The sequence below is a fragment of the Pararge aegeria genome, chromosome 1 (genome assembly GCF_905163445.1).
Source record: "Pararge aegeria chromosome 1, ilParAegt1.1, whole genome shotgun sequence".
In the NCBI taxonomy this organism is placed as follows: domain Eukaryota; kingdom Metazoa; phylum Arthropoda; class Insecta; order Lepidoptera; family Nymphalidae; genus Pararge; species Pararge aegeria.
The window spans coordinates 19,719,049-19,740,995 of NC_053180.1; the positions used below are offsets into that span (position 1 = coordinate 19,719,049).

Here is a 21,947-nt window from a genome sequence, read left to right on the forward strand (position 1 = left end):
GTAAGATATTTTAAGAGCTCCGGTATCAATCTGTTAAATTGTTTTGGGCATTTCAGTTCAATTATTAAAGCTAAGCAAATATTTTGCCGTGGACAATTTATTAATTACATAAATAAAAACTTTTTAAATTACCTCACTACCTTTATTAATTTTGTTTACCGACCTATTTGACATACTCCCTAGTGCACCGATGAGCCTCGTGGTTTTAAGTGGGAGGTACCGGGTTCTATCCCCGACAGGGTTCATTTGGGAATTTATTATTTCTGAATTTTCTCAGTGGGAGGCGGCTTCAGTGTGGCTATATACCACCCTACCAACACGGGAACGATGTCGCATAGAAACCGCGAAGGGGTCTGGGTTTTTCTAACATACTCCTAACAGACCCGTTAGATTTAGATTTCAACATCTCTTACCCGCAGGTGAGATTGCAGTTAAAGAAGGCTATATTGCAATGGGAAAATATAACCACTCGAATAGACTATTTTAACACACAAAAGGTCAGTGAATGCCATGGTAACACAAATGTCTTGTCAATATAATATCTCGTATCTATAGCAACCGCATGTTTCATTTGATCAATGTAACTTAACTTATTTATTGTGCTAAACTTTATATTCACAAAGGCTTTAAATAAACGCAAATAAAGTAAAATGGTGATTCTTCACGTCAAAAGAGGTGATGAAAGTCAATTTTTATATGAAACCAATGTTAGCAACTCGGTCGACGAAGTTGTTAAGGACATAGTGGCAATATTCAACGGGAGACTTAAAGTGGATCGACTTTGCTATGAAATAGAGGAACTACAGAAGCACGGTACATTTCTACCGCCAGAGATGCAAGGCTTAACGGAGGAACAGGTAATCTTTGACAATTGAGGCTAAGCGCATGCTGCTTGTGCTCATGTGCTCTGTGCTTATTTGCCATCGTATCGATGGCAAATAAGCACAGAGCATAGAATAGTTAAGAATTGACAGGGCACTGCAGTAGATGCATGGTTATCTATATATACATAATTCTACTGTATGACGCTGAACTCCTTCTTAACGGCTTGACCGATTGAAATGTTTTTTTTTATGCGTTTGGATGGCACCCTGGATGGTTTAGATTTACAAATCAGCCCGACATATGGCGCTGCAGTTGGTATCTAGGTTATTTATCTATACTGCAACTAAACGGCTGATTTATTCCTGTACGAGTCTGATTTAAAAAAATCTTTTAGTGTTGCATAGCACTATCGGAGTATATATATACGCTGAGACTAATAGGAGTATAGCACTAACGATGAATATTTCCAAATCGGGTTTTTTTTTTCCTTTTGAGAGCTTACGCTACTTGCGTTGCGTAAACGGTTAAAGTTACGATAAAATCATGTATATTGGATAGAAGCAGGCGTTACTTTGCAGAAATCCATGATATATATAATGAATATTAAGCCGCTAAAAGCAGGAGAATCTGTATGGTGCAATTTATAATTTCTCCAATCCTTATACTCCACACCAAATCTTCTTCAATGTTCAGCAATGTACCCTTTCTTCGCTCCGAAACCGGAGCATCCTCAGGAGATTTTGACTTTACAGTGAATGATTGTTAAGTCAACATTTACTCGACTCAAGCGATTGACTCCACTGCCCTACTGCTCCTCTGTCATGACTGCCCGCGATTTCTTCTGAGTGGACTTCAGAATTGGGTCTAAAGATTTGGGTCTAAATTTAATTGCTGAAAACGCACATAACTCCGTAAAGTTAGAAGTGCGTGCTTCTGAAAGGGGGCGACGTCTTAATCATAAGGCTATTACCTTTTTTTTAATATATTAATCAAGATTATATTAAATTCGATGGTAGCAATCAAGTTCAACAATAGACAGTGAACCGCGTCCAGTTTTAATATCGTAACCTATTACCCACTTGGCTGTACAAAAAGAATTGGCTAAATACTGTACTGTGAGTATAAGTTTACAAATGGATTACAGACAGGTAGTACTGCTTAATTAACATCAAATGGCAGTGGGGTGGTCACGTTTGTGGACCGAAGGGTGTTGGAGCCGGATGTTCCTCGAGTGAAGCCCAGATTATAACCATTATATAGACGGTTAAAACGTATTTCTCAGATAACGGAACTAAAACTGGAAGATCCATGGGCCAAGCGTTGTGCTCCAACTGGCTATGTAGAAGCCAAGGACGAGATGGGACGACGTTGTGGTTTGGCCCCGCCACCTAACCTTCAAGCGGTATTGGCTAAAGCAGCTGAAACTGCTAAAGAGTACATTAGCAAGAAACATGTAAGACACTTTATTTTTCCCCAAGACGTACAGATGTTGGTGTTAGAGTTTGTATGACGTATATGTTCATTTTTGTGTGTTAGAGAAGGGTTACACCCTTCTCTAACTAGCTTTTTTATTCTAACGTAACAATATTTCAATTAATCGAAAATCAGTAGTAGTACGAATATAGCTTTGTGGCTGTATACTATATCGTTAGGAATCCAGCTAATAGTTAGAATTAATTCCTGGCACAGCTTAGTCTTTAAAATGTAACCAGCCACGACCGAACACTCCCACCATACAGGCTATAAGAGTAAACTGACAATTTGCATACGTTTTTTACGTAGAGATATATTAGAATTACGGTTTATATTGAGGTTTTGGTACTGCATAAAAGCAGATAATTCCGCTTAAAAAAAAGCTAAAGCTGCAGATAAATTTAATACGAAATTTTGTCAGATATTTGGCAAATTCCTCGAGCAACTTTCGAAAGAATTGCACAGTCCAACCGAATCGTGCGAAACGGAACTTGGCAAGATTTATAACAACGCAAGTTTCTGCTCGAATAATGAATTAAAGTGCGAATTTATTCGCTTTAAATAAAAGAATCAGAACAATTACGTCATTACTTAATTTACCTATTAGATTAATTGCTTTAATCAATTTTATTTTGGTATTTGATTTGTAAAGTAAGATTAAACGTAGTAATTTGCTGTTAATTATTTATTTTCGTTGATTCCTTTACGTTAAAAGCTTACTTGCAGTAGAAGAAAAATGTACTCAAAAAATGCAATCGTACCAACTAATAACTCGGAAAGCACCATATCGTTTGTTCATTTAGACTTGGATTATATTATATTCATTGCAGTTTTCAGTATATTCACTTAATATTGTAAGAAACTTAACGCATAAATTTACGCATATTGCTTCAGAAAATTATTTCAAAATTTTCTCTGGTCTGGTCTGGTCTGATGGGAGGCTTTGGCCTTAGCTAGCTACCTTAAAGACAAGACATTTAGTGATTTAGCGTTCTAGTATGATGCGACATACGAACCGATTAAGTCAGCCCGCTACCCTCTTAGACTGCTTCATCACGTCCCATCAGGTGATATTGCAGTCAAGGACTAACTTGATTTAAAAAAGCCCTTTTATATACAACGTGTAAAGGAATCACCAAAAAAAATTAAAGGATGCATATGTATATTTCATTACGAATCACTCTGTAAAAATATTAAATCAAAATAAGCAAATTTATTTTTCCATACAAATGAATTCAAAACATTTTAAGTGTTAACTTATGACAATCCTATTGAAGATAAAAGACCGAGACGCGCATAGTATCTACGTAATAAAGTGTACCTAAACCGTACCTAATAAAGTGACAGGAGTCACATGATTTTAATTTGCATGTCATGTTAAGGCTGTATCTGATTTTTTTCAGTATTAGATTTCCGGTTTGATAGATAAGTCTTAGAGACAGTAAATAATGTACCATTAAAGTCTGTGAAGCATTATTTCGGTTTTCATTTACACGTTGTTTATCTCCCTGAATTATGTTCGCACTTTTTCGGGTTAAAAATATGTGGATTTTATAATATAAACTAGTTTGGATATATGATAAATACATTTCCAGGTAAATCTATACAAGTGTTTAACCCAGAAAGATGTATCAAAGGCCCTCGATGAGCTTAGAGGAGCTACTAAGATCGTATTTCCAGCGGGCCTGCCGCCTCACGATCCTGTTCGTATGGAATTAGACAATGTTGAAGACCTATCTGGTACCCAGGCTTCCAAGGAGGTCATTGATCCCGCGAGAGCTTGCCTATGGGCTTGTGGGAAGAAACTACTGAACGGAAATAAGATTAGTGACCATCTTGGTAAGTTTTTCAATTATTATGATTAGACCTAGGTAAGCATTAAAGTGACATTAAAGGTGAAAATCCTCCTCTGTTGCCAATTATATAAAAAATTAAAGTTAGGCAGTGCTTTTGTGCATGTATGAAGTGCACACACCTACGTGCTGAGTTTCGAACCCGGTCCCCCGACAGTAAAAGTCAGAGTCCTACCTACTGGGCTATCACCGCTTCAATCTTGCTTTAACTGTGTTTAAATCATGAAAACTGCTTTAAAATGACTAAATTTATTTAAGGTAACAATGATAAGACCAAGGTAACAGTGAAACTCTGCTCCTCATCCGAGGGTGCTCCAGGAAGGGAGCCGATCATGACTGAAGATGACAGGAAGCAGCTTATGCTCCAGGCTTATAGGAAACAGGAGGAGTGGAAGAAATTGGAGCAGGACGATGATGACCACTATCTGAATTCCAAATGGGCTGATGGGCAGGACATGAAGCGACAGTTCCACGGTCTCAATAACATATCTTGGAAACCCGTTATGAAGCAATAGATTATTTGTCTTTTAGTGCCTTTGAAGTGTGGATTTGCTTTGTGCCTTTCAATTTAGTTGCTACAGTAGAAGTTTTAACTCTATATGTTTAAAAGTTAAAAGAACCTTAAACTATGTTTTGTTTGTGTTAAATAAATAAATGTGATTTGTAGCATTCATGTTATACATTTTATTTATAATGGATACATTTCAGTTTTAAATTTATAAAAAAAAAAACATATATTTACTGTACAATTATCTGAAATAATGTACTTAGAACATTTGTTTTAAAACGGATTTAGATAACTGGCACATTGATCTGTGATTAGTATTTTTATGTTTTGCTTAGGCAAATAGAAATTGGGTAAATAATAATTATAATGAGAATTTATATATCAAATGAAAAACCCAATACAATTCTTGGCTTGAATGGGTAATCAAACCCACGACCCCGTATTCAGTAGTCGATCATGCTAATCACTAGACAATGCGGTCAATATATCATTTATTATTATTCATCATCAATCTATTACCAGCGCACAAGATTGGGCGTCAGAGTGATTACGTATCTCGCGTCAGGCTTGCGACATGCGTGAATCTTGCAATCACGGCTCACTGCTCACGTCACTTTTCCATACAATAATGACAGTGTATAGTCAGTACATATTTGAAAATTTAATGTACTTTCATAAAAACATTTCTAAATTTACGAAAAAATCTGACTGCAATAATTTAAACATTAGAAGTAAGAATAAACTTACAGTGCAATTTACTAGGTTACATAAAATTCATAATTCGTTTAAAGGAAATTGCATACAATTCTTCAATTAACTACCTTGGAGATGTCTCTTAAAAAGTTCAAAGTTTGTATTAAACGTAAGCTTATAGAAAAGTCCTATTAGAGTATAAAGGACTATGTAATCGATAAAAAAGCTTGGGTGTGAATTATTGCTCTAACCAGGTTACTCTTCTAATAATTTAAAATGACATTGTGAGATGGTGATAACAAAAAAACACCCGGCTAAGTTTATTGTGGGCTTCTTCTTAGACCAGGACGCGTTTGGAACCCTCGTAGCTTTAGTTTTAAGTTTACGAATGTGGTTATCGCCATCATCTCACTACCGTGTAATTCTTATGTACGCATCAAAAGTGCCACCTATGGGCATATTTGAATAAAGATATTTTTGACTTTGAATTAAACAAAAGTGACGTGAGACAGCAGTGATTGCAAGATTTACGCCTGTTGCAAGTCTGTCGCTAAAAACGTAATCATCCTGCTGGTCTCCTTTCAGAATGAGTAGTCCACGCTGGCCAATTACAGATTGGTAGACTTTACACGCATTGCGAAAGTTATAGAGAACTCATGGGCATGCAGGTTTCCTCACAGTGTTTTTCTTCACCTCAAATTAAAAACTCACATAGCTCACATAGTGACCGAAGTCGGTCTTCATGAAAGGGGGGCCGATGTCCTAACCACTTGTCTATCACTGCTTCACCTATAGCACCTTATTCACTGACAATAAAACATGCAACTTTTCACTCCGCTGAACCGAAAAACAATAAGTTGATAATTAATCGAAGCATTACTTCCGCTCGCCGGACACAGTTTGTATATGAAATTTGCATCGTTAATTAAAAGACTATCGAATAATCATTTCATATTATTTTCGCAGTCTACAATAGTACAGGTGGAGAGTTTCTGAGCAATGATGAATTTATAGAGTAAACTAGCTGACACCAGCGAATCCCGCCCGGGAATTCTATTTATTTATTATTAAAGTACTATAAAAATGTGAATGAGAACATATGCTACAAGAAGTGAACAAAGAAAAGCTTATCTCTGTAACAGATCTCTTCCAGCTACCCCAGTTGGAAGAGATCGCTTACTTCCCGGGATAAAAGTAGCCTATGTGCTATTCCAAACTACAAACTATCTCTGTAACAAATTTCAGCTAAATCGGTTCAATCGTTGCGACGTGATTGAGTAACAAACATACATTCTTTCGCCTTTATAATATTCTAGCTTCTACCCGCGAATTGGGTCTAAAGCTTCGCTCGCTAACAATTTTAACATGGGAACTTTTTGACAGATCGGTATAGAAAGGTATTTTATGGAGGCCTTTTTATATAGGTACTCAATTAATGTCGTATGTCCATTACAGTGCTGCATGAATTTACCATTTCAATTTCAATTTATTCAGCACAATCCGTAATGTTACATTTATAATATAATATTTAAAATAAATATAATCATACTAGCTGTTGCCCGCGACTTCGTCTGCGTTTGATTTTGTTTTTTGATGTGTCATTAAATTTGTTGTAGATCTAAAAAAAATTAAAGTATTCAGTATCGCTAAACCTTAAATGAGTTTGCTGCTGTCCGCTGAGGAGTTCTGTCCTCTATCTCCACAGACAGTATCAACCACAGTTTGGGCAAAATTAGACACATATTATAACCTCTATAGTACAAAAATAATTATTTAAATGGGTTATAATTTGTCGGAGTTTTGGTGTAAAATCGTCAAACACTCATCCCCTCTCCCAAAGGAACCGAGCTTAATGTCGGGATAAAAAGTATCCTATATTACTTCTAATATTTCCAAGAATATGTGTACAAAGTTACATGAGGATCGGTTAAGTAGTTTTTGCGTGAAAGTGTAACAAAAAAACTTACTTTCACATTTAAAATATTAGTAAGGATAATGTAACGTATGTGCACCCAGTTTTTAAATTAAATAATACTATGAATTTCCAAAACACAAGTAAGACATCGTATAGTACGGAAACCGATTTTAATGGGGATGCTCAATATCAAAATAAATATTAACATCAAAATAAATATTTACTGAATAAGTGAAAAGCTAAGTATTTTTTTTATATTTCATTAAATTCATTTTTATTTTCAGTGCTCCGAATAAAATCTGGCAAATGGTTAAATATTTTTATTGATATTGCGTATAGACTTTGCTTGTGGAGTGCTAATTGTGAATTGGTTGCGTGCATTTTTTCACCCTTAATGGCTTTCCTACTCACCTTGACTGCAATTTCACATGGGAAGTGATGTTGCAGTCTAACCGGCTAACCCGATTAGGGGGGCGAGTTAAAGATCCCACATCTTTAACTCGCCCCCCTAATCGGGTTCTATGCGACATCGTACCGGAACGCTAAATTGCTTAGCGGGCCGACTTTGTTGGTAGGACTAACACCTGAGCCCGGCCAAAGTAAGCAAAAATAAGCAATGTCTGTAACTGGTTTCCCTGCAGATTTCTTTATTTATAATGGGTTTGTTTTGATAATGTGGCGTAGCTAAAACGTAGATTTAATCGTAGCTCATTGTCTACGCCCATTAAATGATTGTAGCCACTAGTAGTTACCATTTTAACTAACCAGGTCTCACGACATTCCGGGTACAAATCCCGGGTCAGACCGATAATAATTGTGAGGTATTTTTCAGTCTTAATATTTTTGTTTTGAATCTTACATTTTTTCAAAATTCTAAAACGTTATTTAAAGTAGGCTTACTCTATAAGCACTTTTAAATCGTTAGGTTTGTAGTAACTCTGCCACTGGTTTGGCACAGATTGGCTACGGAGAAGAAGCTGGCGAGGAACGCAGCAGTATTTTACCTTAGTTTGCTTTGCAGAGTAATCTCGCTGTAATAGATGGATATTAACACATATTTTTAAACTTATTAATTCGTTGATCCCAAATTGTAAATCTTATTATTAAAGAATATGTGCCATGAGCCCACCAAACCGTATTATAGCCGCGCTGTGGATCAGTGCTCTAGTATCCCACCTCATATAAGAGAGGAAAAAATGTTTATTTTCGTACTTTGAAGATTTAGATTTTAACGTTATAATGAACCACAATTTACCGTTATTGTCATACACGTAACTCATTACACGACAGTTAACCTCAATTTCAATATAAATAATATTTTCATAAGCTTCCCCACGTTTTACATTGTCACTGAACCATGGAATTATAGATCCTAGATGTCGCATACATTTTGGCAGAATTTTACTATTCTATTTGCTCAAATTTTCCATATCGTCGCATAGTTAAAAATATCAAATCAAATGAGCATAGTTTGTTAAGAGATAACATTGCTTTCTCTTTATAATACATTAAAATCGCACGATAAACCCGTCCTTGTGTTGAAAATTAAGGTTTTTCTGAGAAACTCGTTGAATTTATTACTTGCATCGTATAATAGCTATTGCCCGCGACTTCGTCCGCCCTTATATTGGCGGATATCATTTATTTTTCTGGAATAAATTGCATCCTATGGCAGTAATAATTATGTAAACTATTTGTATGCAAAATATAATCAAGGTAAGTGAAGTGGCAAAGGAAACAAATGCTATTTTATTAAATACCTCGGTAAACTTTTACATGCAGCTTTTTCAGTGAATGTATTAGATATACTATATTATATGGGATAAATTTATACCATTCCCATCTCCAGGTTGCGAGCTATATGTGTGCCAAATTTCATCAAGATTGGTTTAACGGTTGAGACGAACGTAGGTAACAAACCAACAAATATACACCAATACTTCAACATTTATAATATTATTATGGGATTGAGTGTATCTAGCAGTTATTAACTACAAGAATTTACTAACTAACTTGAAGAGGGTTACTCTTCAAAAAGGATGAAGTTAAATTCTACACATATCTTAACATAATGCTATTACGTCATATATATATATCGTATATATGTCGTATAACATAATATATTACGTCAGCAAGTTTTACAGTTACTTGGCAATCCGGTTGCATAGTTTAAGTTTTAGTCAAAACAAGCAGTTATTATTGGTTATAACTTCCAATTCTCAAGAACATTTATTAGACAATGTAACTAAAACTTCTTGGAACAAATCGGAAGTTCGAGTAAAAATTACTCAAGCGATAGTTAAGAAAATTGTACGCTAAAGATCTCTTCCAGTAATTTCTACTTCCGCGCCTATTCATTCGACGCTTTCATAATTACGTTCCTCATTAGCGGCGGGATATATCCGGGCACATCCGGGTGTAACCGGTTGCGGTTGATTACAGGTATTACAGCTGTAATCCCGTGATGAATGCAGTCGGAGCCACGTCGTGTAGTAATGCGGCTCGGAACACTTAAATAAGTAGATCAAGGCCGTTAGTACGATTTTGTTATTGAAATAATTTTTACTCACAAAAGAACGGTATATTTTTTTTATTTTCTACTAGGTGCTGCCTGCGTTCTTTCTCTGCGTTTATCACGTTTTTTTATAATCCCGTGGGAACCGTTTGTTTTCCTGGGACCATCTGGAACCTGGCATAGTCCTTTCAACAAAATTTTATACCAAAAATAGTTTTTTAAATTTTAACCAAAAAAGTAAATCGGGCGCAACGTTGAGCGCTGTTAATTTAAGTAGGAGGTCCGGGGTTCGATTCCCGGGAGGGGCAATTTAGGAATTTATACTTTCCGAATTTATACTTTGGCCGTGGCTAGTTACCACCCTACCGACAAAGACGTGCCGCTAAGCGATTTAGTGTTCCGGTGCGATTTCGCGTAGAAACCGATTAGGGGTATGACTACCGTACTTGCTAACAGGTTAGCCCGCTACTATCTTAGACTGCATCATCACTTACTACCAGGTGCAGTTAAGGGCTAACTTGTAGAGGAATAAAAATGAGTTACTTAATTAGGGCGTCAAGCAAAAAACAAACAAAAAGACAAATAACATTTTTATTAAGTATTTCACTACGAGTCCCTAAGTAGTACCGAAATGATGGTGGAATCTAAGATGGTATCGGGTAAACATGTTAGGGTTATACCAGTTATATTAAACCTGTACATTTAATGCGTCGTACTGCAACGCAAATCGCTTGGCAGCACTTATATGTTGGTTGGGAAGTAGCCACGACCAAAATCTCACATCAGAGAAATAGGTATCTGTACTTGTAGAAACTAATTACTTGTTTGTCTTATAACTGATTATGATGCAGTGTTAAATGGAAGAGAACTAACATACCCCTAATAGGTAAGTTTGCTACAATCTTGGACTGCAGTATCACTAATTTGTCGTGAAACACTTGCCGCTAAGCGATTTAGTGTTAAGGTACGATGACGCGCAGAAACCGATTAGGGGTACTTATGAGTTAAATATAACTGCCGTACTTTTCAACAGGTTAGCTCGCTACCATTTTAAACTGAAAATTTTTGGTAAAATAAAAAAAAAACAGTCAATGAAAATATTCTGACCTATCCTGAATAAAAACTGACATTATTACGTACATCATTACGAGCAAACATTTCCATAATTATGTTTTATATTTAAACTTATAAGCATTATGATATAATATATAATAATCTTTATTTACAGACATTACATCAATTTCTAAAAAAGTTAATAAAATAAAAATAATCTAAAATTGCATCAGGTACTTATAATAGACCTATAAGTTATTTCAAAAAACAAAAGCCCACCCAGTTTAAACGGCTTATAGATACAGAAACAGACAAGCATTTTGAAATGATACGATTATAACACATTTTGACCAAGTTACTGTACAAATGAAGTTACGTAAAATATAGAGTTTTATTATAAAATTTCTAGTTTTAAAATTATAAAAACTCTACTAGCATAAGGCATAAAGTAATGCATAAACAAAACTACATTAACTTTTGCCTGCAAAATTCTTACTGCATACGTGGACAGCACTGTAAAATACCAGCGCAGCATTTTCTTCCGCAAAATAATTGTATTTATACGCTGAACTGAAATTCGTAAACCCATATTTCCAGTCTCTTTACTTTTCTATGAAAAGCGGTGAATTAATGTTTCACAAGCTTTACACTTGCGGTTAATTTAGCTGAACAACAAATTAAAATTAGATACTTGGTTATATTTCCAAAATTAGTTCATATTGTTTGCGGGATTTTAATTGGGCTTTTATATTATACTAGTTATTGCATCCGATTTCGTTCGTGTCGACTTTTGATTGGATAGAAGCAGGCGATACTTTGCGAAATTCCATGATAGGCACATTATGAAAATCAAGCTTAATTTGCTATGCTCCGCGAAAAGCAGGAGAATCTGTATGGTTTTATAATTTATTAAATTTTTATACTCCACACAAAACAGATCTTCGGCAATGTACCCTCTATGCACGTTTCGCTCCGAAACCAGAGTATCCTCAGGAGATGCTGACTTTACAATAAATAATCTTGCGTGGAGTATGTTTGGTATAGAGTGGAGTTATTAAAATTAAAAATAACATCTCTTAAGATTGAGGGTAACGTGATAGCTGCTTTACTTCTATAAACTCATTACCGAACGACTACAGGACTCGCGTTTTCTCCCACAATGAGAAGGGGATAAGGCCGTAGTCCACCACGCTGGCCAAATGCGAATTGGTGGACTCTACACGCCTTTGAGATCATTATGGAGAACTCTCTGGTATGCAGGTTTCCTCACTTTGTTTTCGTTTACCTTTGAAGCAATCATTTGCTTAAAACGCACGTAACTTAAAAAAGTTAGAGGTGCTTGGATTCAAACTCAGCCCGCTGAAAGTTAAGTCGAGGTCTTACCCACTCGGTTATAACCGCTTTGCTATACTTTAAAAGTTCACTTTTCAGCCTAAATAACGTAATTTTTATTACAGCTGCAGATAACAATGGAAGCTAGACTTAAGGTAAGCCAAAGATATTACATTAGAAATTCCAAGCGGTGAATTTATTCTGGACCTACTGCATAACCTGCTTTAACAAAAAATCCGCATCCTAGGCTCTTTTGGTAATAATATTATTGCAGCTATTTCTATTTAAATGAACTGTTAACTCTGTCACTCGGCGGTACAAGAAGCTTATGTTACTTTGGGAATTAAAACAGTTTCATAAAAGCTCTTTGTCAAAGGAACAACAAAAGCTTATAAAATAAGTTTGAAGCTTTTTAACTAAAAAGGCTAGTTTTACCCAAATAACAGCCCTGAAAGCAGCAACTTCTCAAGTTTTCGAGTTTTGCGTGGAAAGTTTAAATGGATGCCGCAAAGAAATTACATGTTTTAATGTTGTTTTAAGATTACTACTGGCTACGCGTTTAAAAACTTAAAGTGGAACACATCACCGTCATCATCATTATATCAACCTATTACCGACCGACTACAGAGCAAGGGTCTCCAACAATGAGAAGGGATTAAGGCTGTAAACCACCGCGCCGGCACAGTGCGGATTGGTGGACTCCACACACAAAGAGGGTACATAGTCAAAGATCTGTTTGGTGTGGAGTATAATGGTTGAAGAAATTATAAATTACACCGTTCAGATTCTCCTGCTTTTCGCAGAGTATAGCAAATTAAGCTGAATTTCCTTTAAGGTATTTTTGAACCCACTCCGCTTCAAAATGTAATCAGTAGAAGTTTTTAAAGATTTTAAACTAAGATATTCGTGGTTAATCAACATTTCTTAAGTACAGTTCAATGGATACATACCACGATAATATTTTGGATTTGTCGATATTTCGACCCAGTTGCATGGATCGCGGTCACGACGGGACCAAACGGGGAATCCAAAATATTATCGTTATATGTACCCGTTGAACTATACTTAAGAAACAGTGGAAGTTAAATGGGAAATAAAGAAAAATATTATTTATTTTAACAAACTGGAACCAGGAACATGAAAAACGCGTGTTATCTTTTCGCGTATTTCATTTTGTAACATATAAATCACATATGGCGTAAACAAAAATAAATTATTTAAATTCATACCATGATCAATCTCATCTTAATAAGCAAATGTAAATAAAAAAGGATTTCCATTTCAAAGAGCATAACAATGCTTTTATAAACGTACAGTGTTACGATGTTCACAAGATTACATTCCACCCCTTACTCACATTCATGATATTAATATCGTCGACCCAATGACATCGATGAATATGGATGAAGCGGTAACCAGAATAAAAATATATTTTCTAAATATAATAACCTGCTACTTGTTATTTATAGCGGTGATAGCCTAGTTGGTGTACAAAGTTTATATAAAACGTAAGCTTACAGAAAAATCCTATTATAATATTAAGGATTACTTAAACGATAAAAAAGCTTGGGTGTGAATTGCTCTACCTTCATAGCTTAATATAAATTTACTGTGAGATGGTGATAACAAAAAAAAATTAACCCTGCTAAGGTTGTTGTGGGCTCTTCTTAGACCAGGGCGCGTTTGGAACCCTCGTAGCTTTAGGTTTAAGTTGTTGAATGAAGTTATCACCATACCCTTACAATTATGTCAATATATAATATGTAAGAACGCTTCATAAATGCCTGTGATAGGCGTACATAAATAAATTTTGAATTTGAATTTGAATTTGACCACCGACACGCACACACTTACTTTTAGGCCTAGTTTATAAGCACTTTTGAAACGACAAGTCAGTCTGTTTGTAGTGACTCTACCACCGTTTCGGAAGACAGATTCCACTGAGAAGAGCCGGCAAGAAACTCAGCAAATTGCTCTTTTGCGACATAATTTTATAATTTAACAATCTATAGAATATTTGTGTTTTGCGAGAGATGAGAGCGGAGTGGACCACTTTCAAGCAGCCTTGTCGTTAAGGTATTCATCTACCGTGTAGTAACCACGATTTGTTAAATGTGTTTTAATATATTGTTTAAACTTAGGTAAAGGTAGATCTAATATTACCTTCGGTATCATGTTATAAAAGCATATATAGGGATGGGTCCTACAAAGGATTTCTGTACTTTTCTCAGACGATATACTAATTTATGTCCGTTTCTAGTAATTATGATGATGATGACTTGTTATTTAAAAGATTAGTTATTGTTTCCCACGTCTTTAGACAGACAAATTGCTCCCAAGAAATTTGTAAAAAACCTTAGCAAACGCGTTTAAAGTAGGTTGGGTTGGGAAAAAGCTAGTAAATAAATAATACAAATTTGTTTTGAGTTGACCAAACTGTCTACAACATCCTATAAAATTTATTTTTGGCATAGAGTCAGTTTAATGTACGGAAAATAGCATAGGCTACTTTTTATCTCAGACAAATGACTCCCAAGAAATTTCTAAAAAACCTTAGTAGACGCGGATAAAGAACTGGGAAACAGCTAGTAAATAAATAATACAAATTTGATTTGAGTTGACCAAACTTTCTACAACATCGTACAGCATCCTATAAAAATGAGTTAAACAATGGCTGAGCCAAGAGTTAGTTCCCAAACGCCCCGAATTCAGCATTTCGTAATACAAATAGAATCTCGCTGAAAATCGTTTCGTACTGTTGTAGTCCGACCACATTTGCAGTTACGTGGCCCGTTAACAGCTTTGTGAAATTGTTGAATAGGTCAATGTAGAAAATATTGTTTGTTCATAGGTTTTATATAGAGTATCGGTATGAACGCGGAAAAAATGACTAAGTACTTACTTATAACTTGGTTTTACCAATCCCGTAGGAACCTTCAGTTTTTCTGAGCTAAAAAGTAGCCTACATTCCAGGTCTCCGTTCTTTACTCAAGATTACTATTACCAAAAATCAAGATGATTGGTTGCATTGTCAAAATGTGAAGGAAGGACAAACAAACAAACAAATACACTTTAGTATGTATAATATGAGTAAGGATTTCACAGTTGTTCCTTTCCATTTTTATTTAATAGTGCAAAGACTGTAAAACTCGAATCCAAAATGCATGTAAAGAGCTTGCAGTAACTACATCCGATAAAACTAAAGCTATAAAGGTTTTTTTGTTTTTTTATGTTTATAGACGAGCGCTTGACGGCAATCACACCTGATGGTAAAAGTGATGATGCAGCCTAAGGTGTAGCGCCCTTGCCTAGATTCCTATGCACTCTTGATTTTAAGGTACTCATATTGTAGGGACTGGGAAAAATGGAAGCTGGCAGGGCATTCCAGATCCTTGCGGTGCGAATCAGAAACGAATATGCAAAGCGCTTCGTCCGCCTCCGCTGTGTATCAACCAGGATGCAGAACGTTCCAAATTTGCCCTGATAAATAATTGTTTAGTCAACAATTATTAAGTCCAAGCAATTATTCAAATCAACATCTTCTCAGAATGCTCCGGTGCTGAAGACTGTTCAGTGTGGAGTATGGAGATGAAATAAATTATTATATAAGTTACACTCTATACAGATTTCGCGCAATATAACAAATGACAGTATCTCCTGCTTCTCCAATCCAATATTCGAGGGTTTACTTAAAGTTTAACAAAAAAAAAGATAAAGCTAAAGTAATTCTATTTTTACAAGAGAGTTTATCATCATCGTACATCGTACCAGCCCACTAAGGGGCACGGATCTCCCCTCCAGCTGTCTACCAATTCAGTAGTCCACCAAGCTGACTTAGTGCGGATTGGTAGACTTCACACGCAACTGAAAACTTTATGGAGGCTCAGGCATGCAGGTTGCCTAAAAGAGTTTTTAAATGATTGAAAATGGATTTACACCAAGAAGCCTTTAGATTAAAAATGTTTAATTAATTATAATATAATTATAAGCAACTTTAGATTAAAGACGTTAGCTAGATTCCACAGCTAACTTACAAAAATACATCGTCTTTTATACAAGACCAATCAACTGTTCCCTACCTATCTACAAATGTTCGTACAAAGTTTGCGGATCACTGAAGTTTCAGAGTTAAGGCGAGCTGGAATTAATTGATCTAGGAAATGGAAAAAAAACCTGGGTAACTTTCAGACTAATCTCCGCCGAGAGCAGTGATTAAATATTGCAATTCTTCAATGTAAGCTACTGCTTTTATCTGGATGTACGCAAGATTCTGGATACAGTAGTTTGTAAAGACCCGACTAGTTCTTTGGTCTAATGGTTAGCATGATCGTGATTGAGTTCTATTCCTGAGTCGGCCCAGAGTTTCTACGGTGGATTTTGAGATCATCGGTTTATACCCCGTGTCTCTGAGAGCACGTCAAGACGCCGAACCCGTACGTAGATACCGAATCCCTTTTGGAGCGGCATGGTGGGTTAATACGATGAAACCCTAGGAGTAAGAGGCACGTGCTCCGCTCCTTATTTCTAGGAGTAAGACGGCGTATAATCCACTCTGATTTTAATAGGCTGATGATGTTAAGAAATTCAGTCTGAATTTTTCTTAGATCTTTCAAATGCCCGTTAGCTTTTAACTGTAATCTGAGCCTGATGATATTATGCCAAAAGATGATACACTCAAAGAAGGTAGCGGGTTAACCTTAGGGGTACGAGAGTCGTATTAAACATCATTGATTGCATCATTGCTCTCATTCCTATCTTACAACCTAGCTTTCCGACCTAGGTTGGATTTTGAGAATTTCAAGTGACATCTTCCAACCTCTTTCAGGTTTGATAGTGCGACTGCATTATCTTAATTATTTTTGGTGTTTTTCTGCAATCAATGAAAACTAATTTGGGCACTCAGTCAAAAGGACATAAGGAAGAAGGAGGGTAAAGGAATTAGTTATTCCAGGAACACAAAAGCATCCTACGGGATTTTTAAAAAAATCCGTAATGAACAATCATAGAACGTGGGTAACAGCTAGTATGAACTAAAATGTTAACTGTATATGAAATTCATTAAAGTGATCTATGTCCAGCGTGCTATAATACTTTTCTTACCCTCATTTATAACTAAGCGAATAAACTTGTAGCAGAGGGCGCCACAATAGCTCGACCGCCGCCATTGTGCAGAAGACACTAAATCAACGTCAAAAGCATGTGACAACGGGACAAGAACTCGCCTATTTCGAGTACACAAACAATTAAAACGGGAAAGTTCTCGAATGATGACGCTGTGAACAAAACCGGATACAGCGATAAAGCAAGCAGAGTTATACTTGAATTCAAATTCGAAGTCGAAAATTCTTATTCATGTTGGCCTATCACAGGCACTTATGAAGCATTCATACTTATAATATATTTCTATTATTATGAGACGATGGTGATAGAAACATTCGTTAACTTAAACCTAAAGCTAGGATGGTTCCAAACGCACCCTGTTCTTAGAAGAGCCCACATCAAACGCAGGCGGTTTTTTTTCTTATCACCATCTCCATCACCAGTCAGTTTGACGGACAAGTGGCGCAGGGGGCGGTGGCCCTGCTTTCTGAGTCCAAGGCTGTGGGTTCGATTCCGACAACTGTTTTTTTTTGTTTTGATGAAAAATAATATTTTTCAGTGTCTGGTTGTTTATCTGTGTATTATATTCATAAAAATATTCATCAGCTATATTTTAATACCCATAACACAAGCTTCGCTTACTTTCCTGCTAGATGGCTATGTGTGTATTGTCGTAATACATTACAGCCAATTGTATGAACTACAGTATGAAGTTAGAGCAATTCATACCATTTTTTATAATATGTATTATATGTTGTATATGTAACCCCTTGTTATATGTGGGCCGTTAATATGTTGATATGATGATGATGTATATGTGCCGTGTAGCGACAGCTGGTTGAAATAGAGTTATCACCATCCCTCTTCGTTTCCGAGGGTATCGTACGAGGCGACTAAGAGAAAATAACGGAGACCAAGCAGCGGCATCCTCTGCGCTACTACCAGTGGCGTGCATAGAGGCACAGGGTATGCAGATGATATAAAATGAAGAAAATCTTCAGTACGAGTTATAAAAAACTTAAGGATAGGCATTGTAAGAGTAATAAAAAAGCCTAACCTTAAGTATTTATATATATATATATATAAATATATATATATATATATATATATATATACTTAAGGTTAGGCTTTTTTCATACCTGATATATATATACATATATCAGGTATGATTGCAGTCAAGCGCTCGTCTATAAACATAAAAAAATATTTATATACATATATTTAATGTGTGCGTGTGTATGAAACTGACCTACAAAACGGCTGGACCGATTTGAATGATTTTTTTAGGTATGCGCCTGGGTGGCACCCTGGATGGTTTAGGTTCACAAATCAGTCCGACAGACGGCGCTGGGGTCTGCTAGTAAGATATATATCTTTCATTTTCATAATTTCAATGATCAATTTCATTGTAGATTTTGTCCAGTGACACTTTTATTATATTTATTGAATGAAGGACATTTAGGATAAAATATTTTAAGAATAATTCACTTTTTAACTAACTTCCAATATTCAGATATCCGGAAAAACAGGATCGAGACTGAAAATAGTTTGAAAAGTCATCTTCAGTCTTCAGTTGCTTATATCGATTTTATCTTGCTCTGCATGTTTGAATTAAGAATTTTCTAGAAATCATCATTATATAACAGCCTATTAACGTCCCACTTTTAGGCACAGGCCACTTCTTTCACAGCAAAGAAGTTTTAGACCCGCTATGCTCCTGCAATGCAGGTTGGTAGATTTCCAGACAAATATGCGTCCAAAACTTGTTGCAAAAAATGAATTTTTAATTCATAACATATCAAAGAGACGTATATATGAATTACGAAACAAATTACTTTTAAAACTGAAAATAAATTGAAAAAGGCTATTAATTTTATCAATTTATTTTAATACAAATATAGAGGTTTCCATAAAAAAACTAATTGAAATTGATGCCCATTGTAGTATGAAAAGTGAATTAAAAAATGATAACTAAAATTATATATGGCTCTCGTTTTGTATATTTAAAAAAACAAACCGACGGAAAAACATTGCGTACTGAATAATTTAAACGCCCTCTTTTTTATGACGTGTTATTTTTAAAAAGCGATTGGTCGCGTCTCCTTCCACGTAGATACTCGAGAAATTTTACCAGAAATACTTTGATCCCCTATCTTGACGGCCGATTGGCGCAGTGGGCAGCAACCCTGCTTTCTGAGTCCAAGGCCGTGGGTTCGATTCCCACAAATGGAAAATGTTTGTGAAATCAACATGAATGTTTTTCAGTGTCTGGGTGTTTATCTGTATATTACAAGTATGTATATTATTCATAAAAATATTCATCAGTCATCTCAGTACCCATTACACAAGCTACGCTTAGTTTGTGACTAGATGGCGTTTCCTTTATTTTTATCATATAGTTTAGGGCCCCCTATAGTGTATTCCTTCATACATCGCATACACGGCATAGTCTAATACGGCATAGGGATGCTATCCCTTAAGTTTCTGGTCACACGGTTATACTTCTACCCGTAATAAACATATTTCCGATCCTAGGTATGAATATTGCATAAGCCCATCCAAAGTCGTTTACAACGCCCATAATATGATGAGCTTGGAGGCGATTCCCTGGACATAGCAATATCCTTTGCTCGCTATAAATAACCGGGTCGCGGTAAATATTATATCGACGGAGCAATCTACTCGGAACATAACGTTAAGTGTTATTGCCTTTAGGTCGTATACGATTTGGGGTGCGGTGAAAATTATATAATGTGGGAACCGTATGAGGATTGGTGCGTGTTGTGGAAGCTTATTTTTATATACTTCTTGTAATGAAATATTCCGATCTATTTAAATACGAATACTATAGGCTTTTAAAGATTAAAAATAAAGCGGTTCCTTACTTACTTATTTTACTTAATAAAACAAAACTTTACATTTCACAATATCAAATCTAGCCTAGATAAGTACCCATACTCGTAATCGATACCCCAGCTGGATCGTACTAAAGCGCTATATAACTCGGCGTCTATGTCGGTAGGGTGGTAACTAGGCGAGGCCGAAGCCTCTCACCAGATTACACCAGAGAATATTCAAACATATGAAAATTCTAAATTGCCACTGTCGGCGATAAAAACCGCTACATCCAACTGATAATTAAAATGAGTTTTACAAATTCGACTGTTAGTTTCAAAGATTACCACGTTCAAACAAACATACAAAATAAAAAGCTCTTCAGCTATATTATTCATCATCAACATCATAATTTCAACCGACTGAAGTCCACTGCTGGACATAGGTCTTTTGTAAGGAGTTCAAAAATCCACGGTCCTGGGCCGCTTAATTCCAGCGGCTCCCAGCGACTCGTTTGATGACGTCTGTCCACCTCGTTGGGAGTCAAACAACAAATTGGAACCCTAACGTCCATCGCTTCTCCGATCTATGTGCTCCACCCATTTCTACTTCAGCTTTGCGACTCACTGAGCTATGTCGGTAACTCTGGTTCTTCTGCGGATCCCTCATTTCCGATTCGATCACGTAGAGATACTCCCTACATTACTCTCCCAATCACCCGTTGAGTGACTGAGCCTTCTTAAGAAGTCATTAGTATATTGTTAGTATACTGATCAAGATTAAAACACCTGGAGGTATATTTGCATAGCTTGAGTCCCTCACATGACTGAAATGTTTTGTTAATGCATCCGTAGGTGTATATATCAAAATGCTCTCCGGCACTATGCCATAAACACTGGCCGTTAATCAAATGTAATTTTAATTATTTATTCAAATACTATAACTAATTAAATCAGAATGCTTAGCGCATTGGTTAAAATTCTTATCAATTTAATAAAATTTTTATTTATCCACTTAACAAAGTTATTGTAACAATACATTATGATCTGATGAAGATGAATATGATTGACATAAAAAAGCTGCCTAAAGAGTGGCTAAAGAAATAACACCTTTTTACATTTGTAACCTGACAGAAAGTTTTTGAAAAACATCACATTCATGTATGTGTTATATATATACTATTTATTTTACAGCGAAAAGTTCTTACATTTTAAAAGTAAAATTTACCGAACTCCCTCGATTTTCACACCTTGTTTTCGCGTCACGAAATTCGTTTTAATTTCCATTCCACGCTTGTAAATAAACGATATAGAAGTGTGTTGAACTTTTAATTAACACCCCACACCGCGTTTTGAGTTTGCAGTTTTTCAACCGGGGCGACTCGGCGACTGCAAAACGAGTTTGTTTGGCTAAATATTAATTATCGCCGTGAAATAATTAAGATTCGCTCAGAATATAATCGAAGCGTAGAATGTATTTAGTGACGCTTCGTCGAACTAGCAATAGAGCTACATCGGGTGCTATAACGTGAGGAATACATAAATTTTCGGGGGTATATACAGCTCTGAGTCACTCGAGGGGCGGTCGAGCGAACTTTATATTTTTCTACCACTAGCCCTCGAACACGTTGGCCCTACGAGAAACACGTTGGCTTACGTTACATTTAATTACAAAAAGTAATATTATTTCCATTCATCATCTGGGGACAAGGATCTAAAGCAAAGAATTAAGGTGGAAGGCGGGTGCCTAGAGAACGGGTGCAAATGTATAAATACCTCGGAGCTTGGGTAAATGAAGAATGGGACTGTGGTAAAGAAATCCGAACCCGGATTGAAATTTCCCGAG

General features: G+C 36.0%; 2 protein-coding genes across 4 annotated transcripts in view; one reads left to right on the forward strand and one right to left on the reverse strand.

Annotated features, from left to right (window-relative positions):
* The window catches only part of LOC120628018 (protein madd-4), a 292,600-nt gene that overhangs the window by 138,121 nt on the left and 132,532 nt on the right, over positions 1-21,947 (reverse strand). The window lies entirely within an intron of this gene.
* On the forward strand, positions 577-4,669 carry LOC120631623 (cilia- and flagella-associated protein 298-A). Its single transcript, XM_039901613.1, has 4 exons — positions 577-857; positions 2,108-2,278; positions 3,894-4,137; positions 4,410-4,669. Exons 1-4 carry the CDS (start codon positions 651-653, stop codon positions 4,664-4,666), a joined length of 879 nt encoding a protein of 292 aa, XP_039757547.1. The 5' UTR covers positions 577-650; the 3' UTR covers positions 4,667-4,669.